Source organism: Apostichopus japonicus, chromosome 17 (assembly GCF_037975245.1).
Source record: "Apostichopus japonicus isolate 1M-3 chromosome 17, ASM3797524v1, whole genome shotgun sequence".
Classification (NCBI taxonomy): domain Eukaryota; kingdom Metazoa; phylum Echinodermata; class Holothuroidea; order Aspidochirotida; family Stichopodidae; genus Apostichopus; species Apostichopus japonicus.
Window position 1 is genome coordinate 13,061,149 of NC_092577.1, and position 25,291 is coordinate 13,086,439.

At 35.6% G+C, this 25,291-nt stretch overlaps 1 protein-coding gene across 1 annotated transcript in view; it reads left to right on the forward strand.

Annotated features, from left to right (window-relative positions):
* The window catches only part of LOC139984946 (uncharacterized), a 46,740-nt gene that overhangs the window by 13,901 nt on the left and 7,548 nt on the right, over positions 1-25,291 (forward strand). The window contains exons 2-6 of the mRNA XM_071999100.1: positions 10,023-10,187; positions 17,091-17,189; positions 22,457-22,492; positions 23,577-23,612; positions 24,696-24,731. Of these exons, the coding sequence (XP_071855201.1) occupies positions 10,103-10,187; positions 17,091-17,189; positions 22,457-22,492; positions 23,577-23,612; positions 24,696-24,731 (292 nt within the window). The 5' untranslated portion in view covers positions 10,023-10,102. The remainder of the gene's footprint in view (positions 1-10,022; positions 10,188-17,090; positions 17,190-22,456; positions 22,493-23,576; positions 23,613-24,695; positions 24,732-25,291) is intronic.

Sequence of the window (25,291 nt, forward strand, 5' to 3'; positions counted from 1 at the left end):
CAGTAATGTGCGCTTTACCAAGTGTTACCACCTCAACCTCAACCTATATATATATATATAATATATATATATATATATATATATCTAATATATATATATATATATATCTAATATATATATATATATATATATATAAATGAAAATCGTAATGAGTTGGAAAATCAAGAACAGTGAAAAAACTTTCAGCCTGCACCGGGATTCGAACCACGGGCCTTCCTCGGCTATATATATATATATATACATATATATATATATATATATATATATATATATATATATATATATATATATATATATATATATATATATGGAGTTGTATATTTGCAGTCTAGAAAAGTGAGCCATTTGGCGAAATCAGCTTTATCGATCCTATTTTGATTAAATGATATGTATATCATCATTGTCTCATTACCTAACACTGCTAAGAACATAATCAACTTCATGTGTAAGTCTCATCAATAAACATGCTACCAACACTATGAAAATTCCATATACCTGTTTCTAATGGGTTGTTCTGCTGTATCGTAAAAAATATATATTATTATGTTTCTGCGCTTGCGCGTGATATAATTTCTGAAACGCTAGGGAGAAATGTTAGCAGGCATGCACCAGCATACGTTTTTCGTGGACCTTCAGTATGGTACACCTATTACAGTGTAACTATATGAACCTGCTTCGTAGTTTTTCGTGTATTTACTGTACTGGCTGCTGAGTAGTACGACTGGATTTGTGTTAGGTTTGGGATTGAAGACATTACGCCCGGTAAGATGATTTGTTTCAGCTAAAAACTATTCATATTGTATTTGTAACCAGAGCGTACTTTTCTTTGCCGGAATGTTCCCTTATATAATGTAACTTTCTCAACTTCAAAGTTTAACCGCCCCAGCCATACTCGGACTTCCATAGGTGATATATAGCTAGGCACTTTGCGTCAGAATGCCAGGCTTAGGTTAGGTAGCCAGGCTTTTTCTAGGCTTATAAAAAGTAAAGGTCTAACGTTTGGCATAACAAGATTAGACTGATGCCCATTTTCCGTGATTGCCTAGTTAATTAGGCCGAGACTATCGTGTTGGCTTGGCTCGAGAAATATTGAGGCAAACGACTACCTTAGATACACATGCCTATGCATAGTCCAGTCTGCTGATGTTAGTGTTAGATATATAGCCAAAAATTTGCACCTAAGTTAGGCCTAACGTTGGCCTCTGATATTAATGATTTAGACCTTGTTCATATTGATTAAAAAAAAGTAAATGAATAAAGTTTCCTCTGTGAGGGAAGATGCAAGAAATGAGAACAGGAATCCAAAATTCATGAAACCACAGGCATTATTCTGCAGGCACAACTTCTTGCGCCACTTGCGAGATCATACCTATGATACACAATATATTGTAGCTTAGGCAAGATCCCAAAGGGTGAGGGCAACTTGCAATTGCCTGATCAGAGCATTCTATGTTGAATTTCTAGTGTTTAGATTCTGGAGTTGGACATAGGACCCAAACGTAAGCTAGCATTTACCTTTCATTAGGGCTTTACTGTAACTAGTTACAATTTAAGATCATCCATGAATAGTATCGAGTTTATTCGTTTGCCTGGCACCTAGCCTAGGCCCATAACTAATTGTTCCTCACCACAACTGTAGCATGTAGAGTCTAGAACTGCTTATGTGATGTTCATAAGGAAAAGGATGAATATAATTATGAGTTCACAGTAAGGAGGCTTTGATGTGTGATACCTCGCCCTCATAATGATTTTCAATTTTCTGTGTTATTGGTGCTTAAACTTTTACATGCTGAATAACATCATACGGTAATACTTCAGCCTAGTGACTCTAAAATGGTTGATAAGTGGTCCTTAATGTGTCATTTACTGTGTCAATAGGCACTAAGCACTCATCAAGAAAGAGGAAAGCAGAACAAATCCCTGAAAAAATCGGTGGCCTTGGCACATAAAGTTCTATGAACTAAACAACTTTTCAGTCTGGTACTTCTCTGGCAAAGGTATGTTAAAAAATTCTTTAAGTTTTGTTAAAGTGATCTGCTGTAGAGGGAAGGATGGCTTGAAATAAGTGACAAACACTTGTAACCAGTGAAACACTAAGACATTTGACTGATGTTTAATTTTTTTATTTAGGGTTACTTATTAGGGCTGTGTTATTCCGGTTATTCCCCTAACCATTTAACCGTTTGATTATCTGAGCAATTTATGGTTATCCGGCATAGCCATTATTTCAAAAGCTGTAAGACGTACGTAACTTAGTATAGGGTTAACTAACCCTTAGTATACACACCTGCATATTGGAAAGGCCTAGGCTGGGCCTATCCTACACCTGCATTTCATAAGACATGCCCCATGATAAACTGTTATGAAAGAATTTGCACAACAAGTTCTTACCTCTCAACAAAATGCCATATTCATGTTTTGACCTTAGTATTCACTAAGATTCCAATTACTAATTTTAATATCTTTACTGAACAGCAACTTTACAATTATGTTTAACTGTATTATTGTTTTGATTTTCTCAAGAATCCATGAGTCTCCACAAGTTTGCGCAACTTACAGAAAAATCCAATATATATTATATGTGGAAAGATCAATTTTTTTTTAACACACTTAATACCCATTGACATTGGTCACGGATCAAAAGTTGGCCCTAGAAATTTGAACTTGCCTAAGTTAAATGCTCACAAGGAACAACATTTTTAATCAATGACATTCCATTGTAAGAAGAACCTTGGCCAATCAGATCTTGTAACATATTTTCTAAAGACCAAACAGATCAAGCAATGTGATTGGTTTAAGTTCAAAATGTGAGAAATAATTATCCTAACTATGAAATAATATGGCCTACACTGAAACTTGCGAGGATGGTTTAGAATTGTCCTTTTTGATGGTGTCACAAGAATAAATGACCTGTAGGGCTTCAGATAATATCCTTCAAACGTTAACATATTTGCATCCCAAACCATAATTTTGTTTAAACTTACACAGTTGTGTTGCTTGAGTGTTCCGCTTATTCTATACGTCTACACAATAACGGGAAACAGTGGAAAACAGTAATTTCCTTCTAGTATTTGAATGATCATCCAGATGGTACGAAGACTATGATACCTAAAACTATTAGCTCAGGCTTGGAGTATTAGATCCCCAATTTTTGGGGAGAAAGGTGAGTCGGACTCCTGCAAAACAAATACCAAACCCTTTACATACCCTATTCATTTACAGTCTGGATGAAAGAAGTGTTACTGGGTGCACATGCGCATTAGACTGAAAGCGTTAAGTTTTTTTTTTGTAGGCATGGACACTAAGACAGAGTCAAATTTTTGTTTTGGCAAGTGAAGATGAATATTTTTTTGTAAGATTAATACTAGCAACATCATATGGAAGTAATCTAGCAAGAATAGTTTGGCTTTGTAACAACATTTTGTGCTTGGTATATATGTTATTACCAAAATTTTCTAAGACGCATCGAACATCTTACACCATATATCTTATCCTTGTTTTTCTTTGTTATTTACTTAGGTCGCAGGGAGATTTTAGAATTCCATGATGTTCATGAAATCTTTGGCCTTGATAAGAAGACTTTCAAAACAAACGTAATGAACGAAGTCAACAAGTCTAAAACGATTGCAAATGGAGAGAAAGCATATGCAGGAGTAACATCGGATGATGAGCCTTCTACCTTATTTTTAATTTACCCTTGAGTCGAGAGCAGATCTACCATTTGGAAGGATCGCAATTGTAGTAAAGTAAAATGTTCACATTAGGGAAGACATCCCTTCAGTAGGTATTAATACTAGCTGCATGGTATTTCCATAGTCATGGACTCGTCGACTGTAGGCTTTTAGAGAAAGGTGTTAAAGAAAGGTGATGTTGGCATATAGAAATATTACTCCAGGTTGATGCATCATTACAGTACATCACATGTGTTGAAAACTTATGTGTATCTTTTTAAGACAAGTCTTACATATTATTCTCTCAGTGAGAATATAAACAGGTGTGTTCTCCCCTAAGTACCACAGAAATGGGAGGACTAACAAGACTTGTAGGAATATGTTTCCTCCCGGCTTCATGTGATTTCTTTTGAGAAATGCAAAGTTTGTTAGTAGTAGCAGTAGGCTATTTGCATCATAACATCACCTTTTTTGAAGGGTAAGGTTTGTCATTTCCTTTTAAAACGGTAACATTTATTATCCCTCATGGCAAATATATACAGGTAAATTACCTTTTAAGGAACATAGTGACAGCATGATGTGGGAATCTCATATCCTTCTGTATTTGCTTCACGAACACAAAGGTATGCATCTGAACTATGTTTTAAAGAGATATATTCTGATTCGCAGTCCACCATGAGTATATGACACAGGGTAAATAATTGACACCTTTACAATTAGTGGAGGCAGATATGTGTACAGTATTATCACCATAGTCCACTAGAAAGAATACATGAATGGTTAACTTGGATCAGTCTTAGGCCTGTACGTAGGCCAGCACAACACAGATATGTTTAACAACACACTTAATTGTGGGGATATCATATCCTACTGTTCAGTAGTTGCTGCACAAACACAACTATATGCATCAGAACTGCGTTTTAAGGAGATGCTGTTGATAAGATTCCTCCACAACTTGTGTAATAGGATTGTGTTCTATCCAATGTATTTACCTATCTGTTTGTTCATCAGTAACTTTCCTACAATGACCAATTGTTCAGAGATCATCAGCGAGGTTTAATCAACCCTAGCTCAAATTGGAAGCATGATGAAGAAGCCAATATGCATTTTTCAGACCCACATGCCCTATCTTTGTACCACACTTATCAAAAACCAATATATCTCATGTAAGGAGTTATGTGTTATCATGAGGGCATAACAGTAGTGTAGGTGTATTTCCCCCATGGATATACGTTACAGTGATATTTTGGTATGATATTACTTTGTTGTTCTTATTTCCTGCTGAGTGTATTTTTTGTTTGTTTCATTATGTAATGTAACTGGGTGTTTTTATTTACAAATGTACTGTTTGTTCAGTTGGTCATGGTTATGAACTTGGTCGATTTTCTGTGTAAGCACGTATATTTCCCTTAAGGATCACAGTGGTTGCAGGACTTACATAGACTGTAGAAGTATTATCTCCACCTGCCTTTAAATTTAATTCTTTTCTTCAAAGTTTACATTTAATTTAATAGTTAAAGTATTTTTGGCTGTCTGCATCATGACATCACCTTGCTTGAAAGTGTGTCATATTTAAGAGAGAGTAACAAGTTTTCCCCCTAAAGAGAAATATACAGGTATATTTCCCTTTATGGATCATAGTGACAGAAGGACTTTATTGTGGGGATATCATATCCTACTGTAGTTGCTTCTTAAACACAAATATATGCCTCAGAACTGTGCTTTAAGGCGATGCTGTTCTATAAGATTGCTCCACAACCTGTGTAAAAAGACTGTGTGCTATCCAATGTATATACCTGTATGTTTATACATCAGTAACACTCCAACAATGACCAATGTTCAGAGATCTTCAAAGAGATTAAAAAAGTATTTGTTTTACCACCTAGGAAGAAATTTACCTCACTGGGACATTCAGTCATTTTGTGTGTTCATTTAAAATGTCTAACAATTTGGAGAGTAAAGACCTTCAGGAAAGTACATTTTGAAAACTTGTAGTAAATATAACGTGCTATAATTTGAGGTCTAAACAGACTTACTTTTAACATAGCTATACATATACTTTTCAAGTAGACATATAAATAGGTTAATTAACTCTTTTAAGGTAATCACAATGGAAGTAGCAGTAAAGGGATAGATTTCCATGTGAAGTTGAGTCTTTGTTTGCGCAAAGATTTAAGTAAAATTTTCTTTTCTCTGTACGTCAGATCATGTAGTAAAAGATGCATTTTCAGTCTGCTGCCAAAGCAGGAGTGCTTATTAACTTTGTTTCAGTTATGATATTCCAGACTTTGGGTAAGAGTACATTGTCACTTTACTGGTTTATATGTTTAACACGTTGCAGAGGAAGCCTCAAAGTGCTATGTCCGTGTGTCTAGATGTGCCAAATATAAAAAGATGCTCACCTTAGTACAATCCATAATTGTTCATGGAGGAGTATGAAAGCTCCTTGGGCTGCCATCTATATTGCTGCCAGGCTCATTGAAACAATACTAGCCTGGACGCAGAAACCCAACAAAAAAGTCAATTCTCCCGATGTCCTCTAAACGTTAATTATATTGAAAGGAATTGACAAATATTTTCTCTTGAATTTCGATAAAATTGCAAGGTAACGCCAGTCATGTGACAAATGTGGGAATTGGAAGGAAACAATAATGAAAATGAAATATCGCGCCATTACATCAAGCAGATGGTAGAACTGATAATCTCTCTTTATTATGTTCTACCAGTTATTGGAATACACATACACCGTAATAGGTATTTGGGTATTTTCATCAACTTGAAATCGCACAAAGATCACAGCCGTAGCATTTGCACGCTATAGTTTAGTACAAACATACTTCAAGTTTTATTAGCATGTAATAAACTGCAAACTGCTTGAATTGCCTAATGAAATGTAACGCGTTAGTTGTATAGCTCATTGAGGAGCAACACTCACGCAATCCTAATTGTATCGTCGAAATTTCTTTACCTGGAATATTAGAGAAGCTGTCAAAACATCAAATTAGCTCTAATAACGTTAGAAATATCGATCGAAATGAATTACAATTCACAGCGTTTTAAATACGGCCAACACGGTAGTTTTCACTTTTTGAAAAATAATTTCTGTGTTCCTAGGTGATGTAAAATCAAACAATAAGATAGCTACGCCCTTGTTTCGCACTGATAACAATGTAGATTGATATATTTGTGTATTCTTTTATATTTGTATTTTAAGTTTGACAATTGTTATACTAGTGTCATTGTATGTTAATGATGCTGTTTTTTTGGTGTTGCTGTTGGTAGGCGATGTTACAGGTTTAGTGTATTTTCATCTATCCATATTTACATATCTTGCTTCAGTGGGTTTGATAACAATTGGAACTAAAATTGTATGCATTTGACAAAGTCAGTATAGGCATATGTCAATAAATTGCTTATAATCTTTATAATTCATCAGTTGTTTGTTAGCTTGTGCAGGTTAGAAACTATAACAAAACTGTATGGACACCTAGTTGAACACAACATAATCAAGTCTTGCAAGCAGAATTCGTTATCGGATTATGTCTCATAAGGCAACGGAGATGGACAAATTTGGCAAAGGTAGACATACGAACTACACTAATACTGGCTACAATAACATAAACGACAAAGGTAAGGCCCTAACATGATGTATCAACTTTCAGCGAAACTGAAGCATTTCAATGGCAATTTAAACTTTTTTCTTTTAAATAGCTGCCACTTTGCGAATGTGATTAAAATTATATAATTCAATAATAATATAAAACACATAATTCACTCACTAATAATGATACAGAATACAGAATCATACAGAATAAAACAGCCAAGTCTTTCAACATCGATTTCAACATCGAGTTCAACATCGATATGTGGCAGAACCATTGATATGCTGACTAAACCTATGCTGTTTCAAAGAATTTCAAGTAAACAACAGCAAAGACTGATGCCGCTGCTTGTTCTGCGAACATAGCTTATTTATTGTAACATAACGTTAGCACTAGTAGCTAGCCTTTGGCAAGTAACCTCATTGCACTTCTGACCTTTTGTACAATGAGCGAAGAATCATTAGTTTTCGTTTAACCAAATCAAATTGTATCCGACCTTTGTTAGTGTATATCAGCCTAACCGAATCGGCAGTTAAATGCTTCTTTGTTGTTTTTCAGCCAAAATTGCAAGTAATCTGGAATTATGTTATCTAAACTAATCATCACAGCTCTTAAATAATCATGGGTCACTAAGTCAAGGCGTTTAACAGCCAAAAATGAATATGTCGTGGTCTAGAGTTGTCATAAATTAGGTTAGTAATTGTTTAGTAATTTCGTGCTCTCAGCACATACCTGGAAATGATCGTAAGCCTAGCCAATTCTATCATTGTTGTTGCTGACATGTGTAAGAAAGAACGTATTTGCAACATTTAAGTTTGTACTATTAGATCTGTTGTACGGCACCTACCAACAGTGTTTCAATGATCCCTTGTATGATTTTTGCTGTACAGTGCTAATTGACATTATAAGTGTTAGTGTAATTCAGTTATTCAGTCTGAGCTGTTCGTTGACTGACACCTGTTAATTTTACCCCTAAGTATTCACATAGTTGCAATACAAAGTTAAAATTCATCTTATATAGTGCGGTGTGCGTGCTATAGCAGTCACTTATTGGTATCGGGTCGATACCAAGACGAAAGATGTCAAAGGCAATTCCAAATTCACATTTATTTCTCATAAAGAAAACTGCATGTTATGGGTGCCCGGTCTTATATAAAACAAGAAAGCAATATTTTGTATTCCTTTTGCTTTTATATTTTGTCTAAAAGTGTTCATGTAGGATATCGACATACTAACGCAAATGGTAAAACACTACGTCAGGTAGTTGTTGCAATAACCCGTAAGTCACACCAGGAAATGACGTGGCAGCAATTTTATTACTAATTTCAAAGAAATATTGATGAAGTACATTTGTTCATCCGCTGCACATTACATACAATGATGGAATACAAGACAAGCTTCTCTTTGTTGTAAACATTTAATTTTCTGAAGGTTGGTGGCTTTCTCATGAGAGTGCAACCTACAAACAAGTTATGGCTGCTCCATTGTCTTTTTGAATTTCCCTCTGATTGTACTCAACTGTATATAGTGCCATTACACCAAGCAGATGTTAGAACGGTAAATCTCTCTCTACTCCTCTTCTACCAGTTATTGAAATACACATTCATCGTAGCTATAGTGTGCTATCTTACGTTTAATACATTAATTTTTCAATTTTAATTCAATTCACTTGTGGCTAAAAACTTAGTAATGAACAGACGGTCATCTTAATGTAAAGTTATATAAATTAATATCAAAATCTTTTTATTTTGTGATACTTAACAGGAGTTACTCTACTTTTATGATATATGCCTTCAACATAGGATAAGTATATCTTAAATATGTTTGTAATGAGAACAATTGGTACAATGTTCATCAACTTGAAATCGCACAAGGTCACAGCTGTAGCGTTTGCACAAAATTCTATGCAAACATTTTTCAAGTTAGCAATGTAATAAACCAATAAACCGCTTGAATTGCCCAATGGAATACCAACGCAATAGTTAATAGCTCATTGAGGGGCAAAACTCTGTGTCGTGCACGCCTTGGGGAGCAAACAGTCGCTCTGTTTTTATGTTTCATTCACAGAATGTCACCACATGAAAGCTACTTCACACGACGGTGCAACAATATCCATTGCAACGATTACCTTTACCCAATAGAGCAATCTTGCTGCAGCCAACACAATGACTCGCACTAATAGCGCTAACGTTATCGAAACGAGGTTCAGCCGCGATCATAATATTATCGTCGAAAATTCTTTCACTGGCACATTATAAAAGCTGACAAACATCAGATTAGCTCACATATCGTTAAAAATTGCATATCGATCGATATGAGTTATTATTCACGACGTTTAAGGCACTGTCAAACGTTTTTTTGTACTTTTTGAGAAGTAATCATGTTGTGTTTCTAGGTAGTGTAAAATTAAACATTAATGCTCTCACTAGTAAAATAGCCACGTCCTTGTTTCGCACTGAAAACAATGTTGATTAATATATCTTGTATTCTTGTTTATTTGTATCCTAATTTAAACTCATGTTATAGTAGTTTTAATGTATACCAGTAATGTAAATAATTTTCTTTTTTGTGTCTTGTAAGCTTTATCGTGAACTTTTGGTGGTCGATGTTACATGTGTATCAACAGCTATCCATATTTACATATATCACATATATACAGTATAACTATTGTTGTACTGTATATAACTAAAATATTATAACTAAGACGTTATATGTTAATACATTGCATCTGACCTTTATTTTTCATCAGTTGCTTGTTAGCCTAGTTGAACACAACATTGTCAAGTCCCGCAAGCTAAAGTCGTTAATCGGAGTTAGTCTCATAAAGTAATGGGGTCGCGAATCAGTTCCAAAGCGAAGGACAATGACAACGGGTCCAATAAGCGGCTTCTTAGCGTCTCTAACTTCTCTAACGGTAAGTCTTAACATGATGTTTTAATTTTCCAGCGAGACTGAAACACTTCAATGGACAACTTTTTTGTCTTATCTTATCTTTAAATAGCTACCATTTGGCGAGCGCGACTAAAACAATACTGGCTAAAATGCATACTTTACTCACAACAAATAATACGTATTATGATATGCAACTTGGGTAGTAAATAAGACAACAGCAATTCTTTCCAACTTAACTTAGCAGAACCACCGATATACTGGCTGCACCTATGTTGTTTCGGAGAATTCCCAAGAAACGACAGCACGGGCTGATGCCGCTGCATGTTCTGCGAAGAAAACTATCAGTAGTATTAATTATGTTGGTTATAATTTATGGTTTGCTATTTTTACAATTTGAATGCATTGCAACTTAAATGGAGAATGAGGTGGGATAGCCAATTTAATTTTCAAGGAAAGTGGTAATTTAACCTGGAATGAGGTCAACAATTCTTTTATATTAACCAGGATAATGGTGACATCAACCAGGATAAAAATAACCAGAAAGAGGTGGAACATTCTGTGATATTAACCAGGATAGTATTAACACCAACCAGGAAAAGGTTGGTTAATTTGACCAGGAAAGAGGTGGAACATGTTATGATATTAACCAGGATATAATTAGCACCAACCAGGAAATGTTGGTTGCCTTAACCAGGAAAGAGGTGGAATATTTTTGATATTAACCAGGATAGTAGTCACATCAACCAGGAATTGTTGGTTATTTTAACCAGGAATGAGGTGAATACCCATTGATATTAACCAGGATAGTGGTAAAATCTCAGCAGGAAATTTAACCAGGTTTTCCTGGTTATTTCTACCAGGATTTTGTTTACATTTCATTCACCAGGATACCTGGTGAAAACAACCAGGATATGGAGGGTGGCATATAAACTAGTGTAATTTCACCAGGTTGCGTTTAGAGTGTATATCTAAACACATTTGTATACACATGAGATGCAACATGTTGTCATATGTAGTTTAGCATGATTATTACATGGAATTAAGGCAAATTGTGGGTGAGGGGTGAAAAACTCAGGAGCAGGAAGTAAATAATAACTCTTAAGACAAAAAGGCAAGGAAACACCTGCTTCAAGTGATATGATGGGTATATAACAACATAATACATTACCTTCAACACTTTACTTCAGCACTGTAAAAACTGAAAGGGCTTATTTACAAAAAAAAGGGTAAATGTAAATCCTGCATAGTTGCACCCCTAGGTGGTATTTTTGCACTAGTAAAAATTGTATCTATTTGTGATGTACTTTACACAAGTTTTTACGATCTGAACAACCGCCGAGGTGCGTAATTTTACATTTTAATTTTAATTCACACACACGAATGGTATATGTACCAATTTGGGGTTCGCTGTGCGGGATTTTCATTTACCCTTGTAATTGTCTCGTACTTTCAAACATGATGTGTTTTATAACCCCATCAAATGCGGGTGAATGAACACACATGAATAGTATATGTACCAAGTTGGATGTCGCTGTGCGGGATGTATATTTACCTTTGATTTCTCGTAATTTTACACACAATGTGTTTAATTACCCCATAAAAAGCGGGTGAATTTACACACACAAATGGTATATGTACCCATTTGGGTGTCGCTCTGCGTGATTTACATTCACCATTACTTCTCGTAATGGTACACACGATGTGCTTTCATTTACCCTTAATATTCAGGTTAATTTACACACACAAATATTATGTTTTCTTTTGGTGTTGCTCTGCGGGATTTACATTCATGGTCAGACAATAGTTGATCCTAGTTTCGGTAAGGTGCAAAAAGATACATTCCTTTATAGTAAGGACAATTAATTACGATTAGTTTGCATATGTAGGGACTACATGTACTATACATATCTGTTTCGTGTAAATGAGAGATCAGTGCCCGTAGTGCCTCTCGCATGACAAGCTTTGATGACAAAGATGGTTAAACTAATTTCTTTTACCTTTTTAGAAATACTAGAGGTTCCCTATGGAGGGACCAATTCTACACAAAGTAATTAATATGAATGCTTTCGAAAAAGCAAGGGTCGTACACTGAAAAAATACACTAGTCAATATTGCCACGGACTAACGTTAAATTAGTCTGTAACGTTAGTCAATGCACACGGACTAGCAAAAATCTTCGTTTCATCGCTGCTTCTTAGTCAGTTTACACTGACTAAGGAAAATATAATCGCAGCTAAGTCGGTGGCGACGGACTAAGGTATTTTAACCCATGGACTAAGAACGATACAGACACCCGATTTACGCCATAATCGTAGCTTAGTCGGTGTCGACGGACTAATGTATTTTAACCCAATTCGATTCACTTCAATTTGGAAACCGAGAGGCAACGGCAGCTTGCTGGACTTGGCATAGTTTCATACGATCACTCTAAGCAACTTTCAACCGTAAATCACCCAAGAAGGTCTTTAGAAGAATGGAGGTATTAACTGCCATCATTGGCCTACCTGTTATTCCTTTCACTTGAAGGTAAAATTAAGGTTAATTGTTAGGCCACTGGCACTAGTACTGTATTATGGTTAGTGTAACGCTACCGTTGTCACGCTGGCGTTTCGCAATACACAAGTGCAATGACAGTGAGTAGCCTATAGGCTTCTACTGGGTACTGCAGTGCATTCTCAACACTAAAGTGTGCATTCTAAACACCAATTAACAATGTGTTATGTGTGTATTGGGCTAGATTGAACAGTGGCACATAATCTTCTAATTTATTCCCAAACAAATGCTGGAACTGTAAGTCTCAATAGTTTATTTGAAGTCTACACTCATTTGGTAAAGATTTCCTGTAATTTCCCATGTGAATCTAAATGGGTAGGCTTTGTGATATTGAATAAGCAAGGCTAGACCTTCAAACGTACAGTCACAGTAGGCTGAACAAATTATGTTGGCTAGTCAACGGTATTATTTGTTGCGAGCAGTCAGGATGCACGCTTCAGTTCTATTTAACCTTTTCATTTATCATTTTTTAGTATTTAATTTCCGGTCACGCCCAGGAAATAATTGCGACATTCCTTCACGGTCGACTTGTTTACTGTAAGAAGTATTAACCGTTTTTTCTCAGGAAAGCTTGATAGTCTGAAGTTATTATAACATGTGCTTTTAGTATACTGCCAAAAGATTAAGTTGCTGTATTTGTATTGATATTTTATGTAGAAGTAACGGAAAATTTAGTATGTTTAGTTTGGTCTAATTGCACGTTTTTTTTTCTGTCCAATGTAGTGCAGGGTTCACTTGCGCGAATTCAAATTATTCTGTTTATGTATATGTTTATGCATCGATTCGTAGATTATGATGTTTTTTTGACATTTATTTGTAATTCAAGCATATCTGTTTAGTAGCAAAGTTTAAAGGTTAAGATTAATTAGTTTTCTCTTTTTGATCCTAGATTGAATGAAACTCATTGACGTAAATAATAGATCAGATGATACAGTTTAACGCAGTTGCTAAAACTCTGGGTATTCTCTAGTCTTCGCCGGTCCATTATATACTTTAGTACTACTAGTAAGACTAAATCAAAACGACCGAAAGACAAACTTAGTGTAACAAAGTACGGTACTGATTCTCCTCTAGCCTAGGTCTAAACAGGCTTGTTATGTGAGCAAGCAAAATAAACAACTAAAAACGATTAGGCCTATAAATAAGTTGGCTCAGAGCATTTGTGTTTCTAAAATTTTATATTGTTAAAGATCATAAAAACAAACAAAGATTTAGCCCATGCTTTATTATCTCTGTATTCTGGGCATTTGATTCTGGTTGCAATGGTGATGACACTCTCGTTCAAATTTTCAGCTTTATACAGTCTGCTTCAAACTTTGGGATTGTTTTTTGAGACTACAGTATAGTGGAAGCAAATCTCACATAACTTTGTGGTGACAACTTTATTTAATTTTTTTTTCAAATGATGAATACTTTGCTGTTTCTTTTTTCCAGCAGGAATTGAAAAGCCAAATATCTAAGTCAAGGGTGAGGTTTCCTGTGATGTACGACACCAGTGTGGAGGCAACAACAGAAGAGGAGAACTGTGTTATATATGGCTTAAAGACATGTTGTAAGATGATATATTGGTAGCCTTCGCAGAACAAAAGAGTTTATCCAAGAGTCCAAAAAGCAAAGGAACAAGTACTATAGAGAAAAAAAGATGGAAGAGTGAGTTTAACTATTGTACCCAACTGTTTAATGATATTAAAGATACTTTTCATAACCTGTTTTTAAAAAAAAAAAACAGTCTAGTATATAATTTACGTGCAAGCTTCATAAGTTTGGTAAAATTTTCACTGATCTGTAGAGCGGGAGTCCAGAGGGTTTGGTTAGCTGGGAAGGTAACCAATTGCCTGGTACATCACAATGTTCACAATGCATTCCTGATACAAGGGATGGGCATTGCCAGTAATTTTTATTGGTGGGGTACCCCTGCCAGTAGACCCCCAATATGCCCATCCCCTCATTGACCTAAGTGAGCTCATGATTTGAACAGTTGAAACCTACAGGAAAATGATAGGTATCACTTCATGTGTAAGGATGGGCATTTCCAGTATTTTATATTGGTGGGCCACCACTGCCAGAGTCCGCCCATCCCTTACATATAGAATCCTGTGAATCATTTTCCAGTAGTTTTCAACTGGTTAAATCATGAGCTGACCTAGATCAATGATAGGGGGGGGGGCATTTTGGGGGTCTACTGGCAGGGGTACCCCACTAATATAAATTACTGGAAATGCCCATCCCTTACATATAGAGTCCTGCCAATCATTTTACAGTAGTTTTCAACTGGTTACCTCATGAGCTAATCTAGGTCAATGGGGGATGGGCATTTTGGGGGTCTACTGGCAGGGTTACCCCACCAATGTAAATGACTGGAAATGCCCATCCCTTACATATGAAGTGATACCTATCATTTTCCAGTAATTTTTCAACTGGTTATCTCATGAGCTGACCTAGGTCAATGAGGGAATGGGCATTTTGGGGGTCTACTGGCAGGGGTCCCCCCCCCCCAATATAAATTACTGGAAATGCCCATCCCTTACATATGAAGTGATACCATTTTCCAGTAGTTTTCAACTGGTTACATCATGAGCTCATCTGGGTCAATGGGGGATGGGCATTTTGGGGGTCTACTGGCAGGGGTACCCCACCAATAAAAATTACTGGCAATGCCCATCAGTTGTATCTGAAGTCCTAACCAACATTGTTCAGTAGGTTTCAAGTGGTTACCTCATGAGCTGACCTAGTTCAGCCGTGAGGGGTCAATTGTTGATCACTGGCAGGGGTACCCCACCACCAATAATTACTGGCGATGGCCATTTGTTGCTCTTGGGGCCATACCTGACACATTGTACTTACTTTGATGTGTTACCATGAAAACTGATCTAGGTTAGCTATCAGGTGACTTTAAAATTGCTCTCCAATCCACACTCACCACAGTCGGTTTGCCAGTCGTCTGGTTTCATATACAGGAATGCACTGTGAACATTGTGATGTACCAGGCAATTGGTTACCTTCCCAGCTAACCAAACCCTCTGGGCTCCCAGTCTATTGGGATCATTATTAACATGATTAACATAATTATTAAGCTTTGAAAAATAACTTGGTGTTATGCTATGCAAAGCTAATAATTATTTGGTAAAGCTGCTATTCCTGGCTTATAATTTGAGGGACCTAGATTTAAATGTATACCTCCCAATATGTTATAAAATTTTAATGTAAATGTATGTTTATGATAATGTGAGTTATCATGTGCTATATCTGTATATGTGCTTACACGTATATCATATTTTCTGTTCACAGGTCAATAATGGTGCAGATTTTGGCTTCCTGAAGACAAGTGGGAGGCCATTTGTAGTTAAGAGAAACACTCTTTGTTCGTGAAGACTTAACTGGTGTCGATTTGGGGTACCACTTTAATTAAAACGAAAGTCATGAGGAACCCTTGCCCAAGATTTCAACTTTGCATTATTGTGCAGTGCTATACTTTTGCGATTCATGTTTGATCCATTAACTTGTCTTAACTTTGTTGGAATAAAATCATATTTTCAGATTTTTGTTTACAGTGATTTCTTCTCTATCTGTCGAAAGTCAGCCTTTGTAGACATCAGAAGTTTTATCAGAAATAAATACTGCCAACGTACACATTATTTGTGTTTCTTCTGCTCTCTTTTCTTTCAGTGATGCTAGTCAGTGAAACTAGTCGGGTTTAATTCTTTCAGTGATTCTAGTCAGTACAACTAGTCAGTCGATACCGACTAAGAAAGGTTAGTCGGGAGAGGCACCATCCTGACTAATGTAAAACCTGCTATAAACTAGTCGGTGGCTCATATAAATTAGTCAGTAAAGACCGACTAATGTCACCAACTAATGTAACTGACTAATATACATTTACCGACTAAGAAATTGTTGATCGACTAAGCTGACGGACTAAGATGACCGACTAAGAAATCCAACTGACTAAGGAATAAATTAGTCGGTATAGCAACTGACTAAGGCTATGTTAGTCGGGAGAGGCACCAGATGGACTAACATTATGTTAGTCGGTGAACCAATTTAAGTTTTCAGTGTAACAATAACTGCGCAGGAACAAGGTTAATGGTTTTAGCAGCATCGTGAGAAATTTAGAGAAAGGAAGTTTGGTTAACTCGTTGTGGGTTTATTATCATTAGTAAGTTTCTCCCAGTGGGCAAAATTAAACCACGGATCCGAAACTATGTAACTGTTAAAACATCAACACTCGTGGTAATCTACTTACGTGGGCTTTGAAATATGAAGTTTATTCCAGAATCGGCTAAACACATAAACCAATCAATTTGATGAATTGTTCATGAATTTTGTCCTGAAAGATGCTTTCGTTCATGTTAATTGCTTAAATTTCCAATAGCTATAAACAATTCAGATCCGGTTTCACCAAAAGAGGAAGCAAACGATAAAACGAAGGAGGATGAGGTAAAGAACCCGGTCGAGAGGCAGCAAGAAAAAGGTAACATGAAAACAAATGCAGTTGATATTACGATGCCTTACGGTACAAAATTATCATCTCATGATTCTCATCTAATAAAATACGTCAATTACGCAACTATTTTGAATATAAAACATAACAATGTATTAAAAATGCAAAACCAATAAACTCGATAAATTATTCATGAATTTTTACATGAAAGATGCTTTCATTGATGGTAATTGCTTAACTTATAAATAGCCTTTAACAATACAGATCAGGTTAAAAAGCAAGAGGAGGTAAACGATGAGGATATGGAGGATGAGGTAAAGATAGAGGTCGAGAAGAAGAAAGAAGAAGGTCACATGAAAAACAAATGCAGTTGATATTATGATGCCTTACGAAACAAAATTATCATCTCATGATTATCATCTAGTTAAATATGATACAAATGACGAGGAAACAAATATAACTTATGAGTGTAGCTTTTATGTCGTAAACACTGGAACAATGGTATTATCTACGTCATAGGTCCAGTTCATTATAGACACCAACAGAAAAAAAAAACATCCCAGTTGTCCATGTGAACCAAACGCAGTAGCATCGCACGAAAAACTATCGCAACCAGAAGCACGCATGTCGTTGGTACAGTAATTGTGTTTTGGCTTTGCTATGCTAAAACCATGTTGTGAATCCCGATTGAAGTTGCATGCATACATAACATTGCTTTAAAAATGCATTAATATCGTATCAACTAGGCGTAACACTGCATTACATTTACAGTTGAGGCAATTTTAAAGATGAACCCGACCTATACGGACACTGTGCACAAACATGCTAGCGATGTGCAACTGTAAATTATCTGGTGATGAGTCTATTTTCAATTGCATTTTTATGTCTGGACTTAAATTCCGTTTTCCGGGCTGAAATGTATCATTGTGTCGCTGGCGTTAAAATAAATTTCGGACAAACCTAGTCAGTGTGTAGTACGTTAAGTGTTTCAATAACAAACATGCAGGGGGATGAAGTTGTTTCACCTATCAAAATGATATTTTCAGAATGCTTTTCGCTTGCATTTGTATTATTTTAATGAAAGCTGCCCACATTTTTTCTATTGTAACACTACATCAAATGAATAAGTGTAGAGCGTTCCAGTTTCCAAGTTGACCTATTCTTAAATAAACCTACTTGATATACAAAAGGCAGAAATTCAGAGAAAGGAAGTTCGGTTTTCAATCTATGTGTTAACATTTTCCTTAGTATCTCCCAGTGGACAAAGGTTAACCACGGAAACGATACTGTGTAGCAGTAAAACAATTAAAAGTTCCCGTGGTTTTCTATGTACGTGAGCTATGAAATATCACTAAATTCTGCCTAGGGTCATTTTTTAATGATTTTACGCAACATCCCTCATTGTTCTTGATCCAGATTGATGCTTGATGCATACAAATATATGTTTTACAATGCATCAGTTTAACATCAACTAGGCATAATTTTACATTTTCTTAGCTGTCGTTCCTTAAAGGACCCCACTTGATTTGCAAAAAGGCAGAAATTCAGAGAAAGGAATTTCGGTTTTCTCTCGTTGTGGGTACATTTTCCTTAGCTAGTATCCTCCAGTGGGCAAAAGTAAAGCCCGGAAAGGATAGTGTAGCTGTAAAAAAGTTATTAGTACTCGTTGTTATCTATTTAAATGGGCTATGAAATATCAAGTCCAAGTTCTGCCTAAAGTCATTATTTAATTACTTTACGCAAATTGTTTGAATAAAACATATCGGGTTACGGGAACATCCTTCAAAGTTGGTGATTATGATCGATGCTTGATGCATACATAACAATATATTAACAATGCACAGTTTGAAGATGAATCCTACCAACACGGACACTATGGACTGTCATGCTAACACATGTACAACTGCATTAATTTGGTGATTACTATATATGTGTGTGTGTTTACAACTATATAAAATAGCAGAAATGGATTTTGGTCTTCTCAATGCGAACACTGTTTACACAGGAAGCGGCTTTATGTCACATAAAACCAGTATAGTCGATGAACGGTTCATGAATTTTGACCTGAAAGATACTTTCATTCATGGTAATTGTTTAACTTTTCAATAACATTGAACAATTCAGACCATAAGGTTTTACTTCATGCAACACAGACAGATTCCATAATAGTAAGGGCGATTCATTACCATTAGTTTGCATACGTATGAACTAGGTGTAATATGCATGTCTTTTCGTGTAAATGAGAGGTCAGTTCCCGGGTGCCTCTTGCATGACAAGCTTTGGTGAGAAAGATGGTTCATGGTTTACGCTTATTTCTCTTTATGAGATCCATTGATTCCCCCTGCTGTTCCAACAGGTAAGTAATGTGAACACTTTCGAAAGAGCAAGGGCAGTATAAACCTTTAACTACGCCTGAACAAGGTGAATGATTTAGCAGCATCGTGAGCCACATAAATTACCAAGTCGTATTTTGTTTATACAAGGGCCTTTAATGTCGATTTTCGATATTTTTAAGGTCATTTAAAGTTTTTATACGGCATACTTTGAAATTAATATCTAATTTATCAAACCGAGGGGTTTGCACAAACTATTATTAAATATCTACTTTTTGTACATTTCAGCCAAATGTAACTATTATGAATGTACAGTTGTTTTTTACACTTTTAGTTCCATTTACCAACAAATGTTTAATAATACAAAATATTAAAGACAGATTATTGTAAATTTGAAAATGACTAGCACTTTCAATTCTGATTAAATTAGGGCCTGTAATATAGTTATGTTTTGTTTTCAATGTGTATATCCCTTGATTGTGTCCCTAAGCAGGATAAGAAGCCTGAAAATACTGTTGAAATAAGAACATACGAAACTATTTAGTTACTAGCAATACGCAGGTGTAATAAAACCATAGGAACCATAGTATTTATTAAGAGGTAACATTCATAGCCTTCAAAACTGCTACAAAGATCGATACCTCATAGGTAATTGTTATGTAATAATTGCAAACAAAGATCATCTGGCTAAGGTATTTCGTTTCTTGTTAGCTAACTTTAAAGATCAAAGAGGGAAACAAAAACTTACTAAAGCATGTGTAAAGTAAATATGTGAAAGTAAGAGGGCGTGACGTTTTGATTCTAGTAGGATTTTCATCAGAGGCTAAGTGAACGAACACAAAGTAAGAATACGTTATAATAATATGATAACATTACAAACCCCAAAAGCGCCTTATCAAATAAATAAACTTTTCTAAGGCGCTCTACAAATAAACGGAATAATAAAACGATGATGAAGTAAACAAATAAATATCATAGTCATTGAAAAATACAGAAAAGAAGCACAGAGAAGACAAACTAAGAATTAATAATTTATTTTAAGTAACCGAAAACACAATACAAGAGAGATTTAAAAATGCAAGTTATTAGCAAAAAACGGCTATTAAAAATTACAGTTTTGGTATGTTTCGTAAGTCCACGAATGTTGTTGGAACGCTTAGCTCGCTCAGGAAGTTAGAGTACATCTATCAAACGTCGATTTTATTCAAGTTTTAACTGTAGGGACAACCAGTAGAGATCTGCATTGAAACGAACAGTCGTGGGTGGCTTGTATTTTTGAAGCTGTACACCGATGTAAACTTTGTCAAAAAAGTTAAGGGCTTTATATATGCACAAAATAATCTGTGTGCCAATGACTCTTGCAGCCAATGTAGTTCATGAAGAATTTGCGTGATGTGTTTGTGCTGTCGAGTACGTGTCACAAGTCGTGCTGCACAACTTTGCACATTTTGAAGACGACTGGTTAGTGTTTTGAGGTAGGCCAGAAGGTACCGTAATGCATTACCATAATCCAATCGAGATGTGACGAGAGAATGAACATTTCGATACCGTACAGATAGACAGTTAATTGGACAAATGAGCAATGAATAGAGTAAAGTTAGGCACAAGAAAGGAAAGGTAACGAGGGAATTAGAGCTGTGTTGTAGGGAATATCGCACATACGATGCATTTGATGTACGTGTAAAGTTTAAATGGAGTACAAATAATTGCATGTAGGCTAGCATTCTAAGTGAATGGCGAACGAAAGCGTTTGTTGTGGAGTTAAACAATAGTTTCAATCACAGAAAATGTAAAGAATGTCATTGTGACACATGGTAAGTGTACCCACAGTGTGTGACAAACGATATGGTATAGAAAGACAGCAGATCCTCACGGCGATGAAATTCGATTCATTTGGACCTAACGTTAGGCGTAGCAATAGTAGTATAGTAATTAGCTTTCTTATATGTATATAAAAAAATGAAGAATATATACTGCTGGATGACTGTACAAAGATGGTTTATGACATATATATATATATATATATATATATATATATATATATATATATATATATGTATATGTATATGTATGTATATATATATATATATATATATATATATATATATATATATATATATATATATATATATATATATATATATATACAATGTTTAAGTACAATACCAAAGAAATATTTTAGAAATACATATGTAGAAAATTTTAAGAGCGACAAACGGCCCAGTACGTTTTCATGCGTCTCTTTATTCCAGTGTTATTTAGTTTTCAATGAAGCTGTCATATTAAAACGAAAATTTCTTTCACAACAATGCATTAACTTTAGAGTTGAGAACTCCACGGACACTATGCACAGTCATGCTAGCGCATGTGCAATTGCAATTTATCTGGTGATGACAATGTGTGTGTTTACAACTATATAAAGAAGCTGCAAATGGAATTTTGTCTTATCAATACAATACTGTTCATACAAAGAAGTGGCTATATGTCACATAAAACAGATAAATTCTATGAATTGTTCATGATGTTTTACCTGAAAGATTGTTTCATTTATGGTAATTGTTTAACCTTTGAATAACATTCAACAATTGCGATCATAATGTTTTACTTCATGTTTCCCTGACATTACTCTAGTTGATCCAAGTTTCGTTAGGATGCAAAATATAGACTTTCCTTTATAGTAAGGACGATTCATTAGTTGGGAATGCATGGACTAAGTGTAATATTTTAGGGAAAATAACTACAAATATGTATTGCAAATTACTGCAATACTTTGATAAGAACGTCTTTTCTCAAGTAATGTTACCCGGTAATGATATCTATTTTGTTTTGTCTTATTCAGTTACAATTTAATAATTCGATCATTCTAACCTCACATAATATTTCTACCACTGATTCCCTTCCTTTAACTTATTAATGAATCAAAAGAGATATTATCATGGTTCAAGCTTATTTCCTTTACCTTAGAAACCATGTCAAGTGGACAGACCAGTGCTGCAGCAGGTACGTATTGTGAACGCTTTCGAAAGAGCAAGGGCCGCAGGAATCTTAACTATGCATGAACAAGATGAATGGTTTAGCAGCATCGTGTGCCACATAATTTACGTCCACGTATTACTTATGAGTATAGCTTGAATGTCGTAAGACACTGGAACAATGCTATTATCTACGTCATAGGTCCAGTTCATTAAAGACACCAACATAACAAAACATCCCAGTTGTCCATGTGAACCAAGCGCAGTAGCATCGCACGAAAAACTATCGCAAACAGAAGCACGCATGTCGTTGGTACAGTTATTGTGTTTTGGCTTTGCTAGGCTAAAACCATGTTGTGATTCCAGATTAAAGTTGCATGTATACATAACATTGCATTAACAATGCATTAATGTCGTTTTAACTAGGCATAACACTGCATTACATTTACAGTTGAGGCAATTTTAAAGATGAACCCGACCTACACGGACACTATGCATAGTCTTGCTAGCGATGTGCAACTGCAAAATATCTGGTGATGACAATGTGTGTGTTTACAACTATATAAAGAAGCTGCAAATGATTTTTTGTCTTATCAATGCAATACTGTTCATACAAAGAGGCGGCTACATGTCACATAAAACAGATAAATTCTATGAATTGTTCATGATGTTTTACCTGAAAGATGGTTGCTTTCATAGGAATTGTTTAACCTTTGAATAACATTCAACAATTGAGACCATAAGGTTTTACTTTATGTTTCCCTGACATTACTTTAGTTGATCCAAGTTTCGTTAGGATGCAAAATATATACTTCTCTTTATAGTAAGGACGATTTATTAGTTGGGTTATGCATGGACTAAGTGTTATATTTTAGGGAAAATAACTACAAATATGCATTGCAAATTACTGCAATACTTTGATAAGAACGTCTTTTCTCAAGTAATGTTACCCGGTAATGATATCTATTTTGTTTTGGACTTTTTCAGTTACAATTTAATAATTCGATCATTCTAACCTCACATAATCTTTCTACCACTGATTCCCTTCCTTTACCTTATTAATTCATCACAAGAGATATTATCATGGTTCACGCTTATTTCCTTTACCTTAGAAACCACGTCAAGTGGAGCGACCAGTGCTGCAAAAGGTACGTAATGTGAATGCTTTCGAAAGAGCAAGGGCCGCAGGAATCTTAACTATGCATGAACAAGATGAATGGTTTAGCAGCATCGTGTGCCACATAATTCACGTCCACATATTACTTATGAGTATAGCTTGAATGTCGTAAGACACTGGAAAAATGCTATTAGCTACGTCATAGGTCCAGTTCATTAAAGACACCAACATAACAAAAAATCCCAGTTGTCCATGTGAACCAAGCGCAGTAGCATCGCACGAAAAACTATCGCAAACAGAAGCACGCATGTCGTTGGTACAGTTATTGTGTTTTGGCTTTGCTAGGCTTAAACCATGTTGTGATTCCAGATTAAAGTTGCATGCATACATAACATAGCATTAACAATGCATTAATGTCGTTTTAACTAGGCATAACACGGCATTACATTTACAGTTGAGGCAATTTTAAAGATGAACCCGACCTACACGGACACTGTGCACAGTCATGCTAGCGCATGTGCAATTGCAAATTATCTGGTGATAACAATGTGTGTTTTTAAACTATATCAAGAAGCTGCAAATGGATTTTTGTCCTACAATGCAATACTGTTCATACAAAGAGGCGGCTATATGTCGGATGAAACAAATAAAATCCATGAATTGTTCATGATGTTTTACGTGAAAGATTGTTTCATTCATGGTAATTGTTTAATCTTTGAATGACATTCAACAATTGAGACCATAATGTTTTACTTCATTTTTCCCTGACATTACTTTAGTTGATCCAAGTTTCGTTATGATGCAAAATAAAGACTTTCCTTTATATTAAGGACGATTCATTAGTTGGGTTATGCATGGACTAAGTGTAATATTTTAGGGAAAACGACTACAAATATGTTTTGCAAATTACTGCAATACTTTGATAAGAACGTCTTTTCTCAAGTAATGTTACGCAGTAATGATATCTATTTTGTTTTGGACTTTTTCAGTTACAATTTAATAATTCGATCATTCTAACCTCATTTAATCTTTCTTCCACTGATTCCCTTCCTTTACCTTATTAATGCATCAGAAGGTATATTATCATGGTTCACGCTTATTTCCTTTACCTTAGAAACCCAAACAAGTGGAGCGACCAGTGCTGCAGCAGGTACGTAATGTGAACGCTTTCGAAAGAGCAAGGGCCGAAGGTATCTTAACTATGCATGAACAAGATCAATGGTTAAGCAGCATCGTGTGCCACATAATTACAACATATTACTTATGTGTGTAGCTTGTATGTCGTAAACACCGGAAAATGCTATTATCTACGTCATAGGTCCAATTAATTAAAGACACCATCATAACAAAACTTCTCAGTTGTCCATGTGAACCAAACGCAGTAGCATCGCACGAAAAACTATCGCAAACAGAAGCACGCATGCCGTTGGTACAGTTATTGTGTTTTGGCTTTCTATGCTAAAACCATGTTGTGAATCCAAATTATAGTTGCATGCATACATAACATCGCATTAACAATGCATTAATGTCGTATTAACTAGGCATAACCAGGTGCGTATCCAGGGGGGGGGCGATGGGGGCGCGCGCCCCCCGGGTAAGAAAAAGAGAAGAGATAAAAAGAGAAGAAAAAAGGAAAAAAGAGGGGGAAAAAGAGGAGGAGGAGAGGAAGGAAGGGAAAAGAAAAAAAGAGAAGAGAGAAAAAGGAGAAAA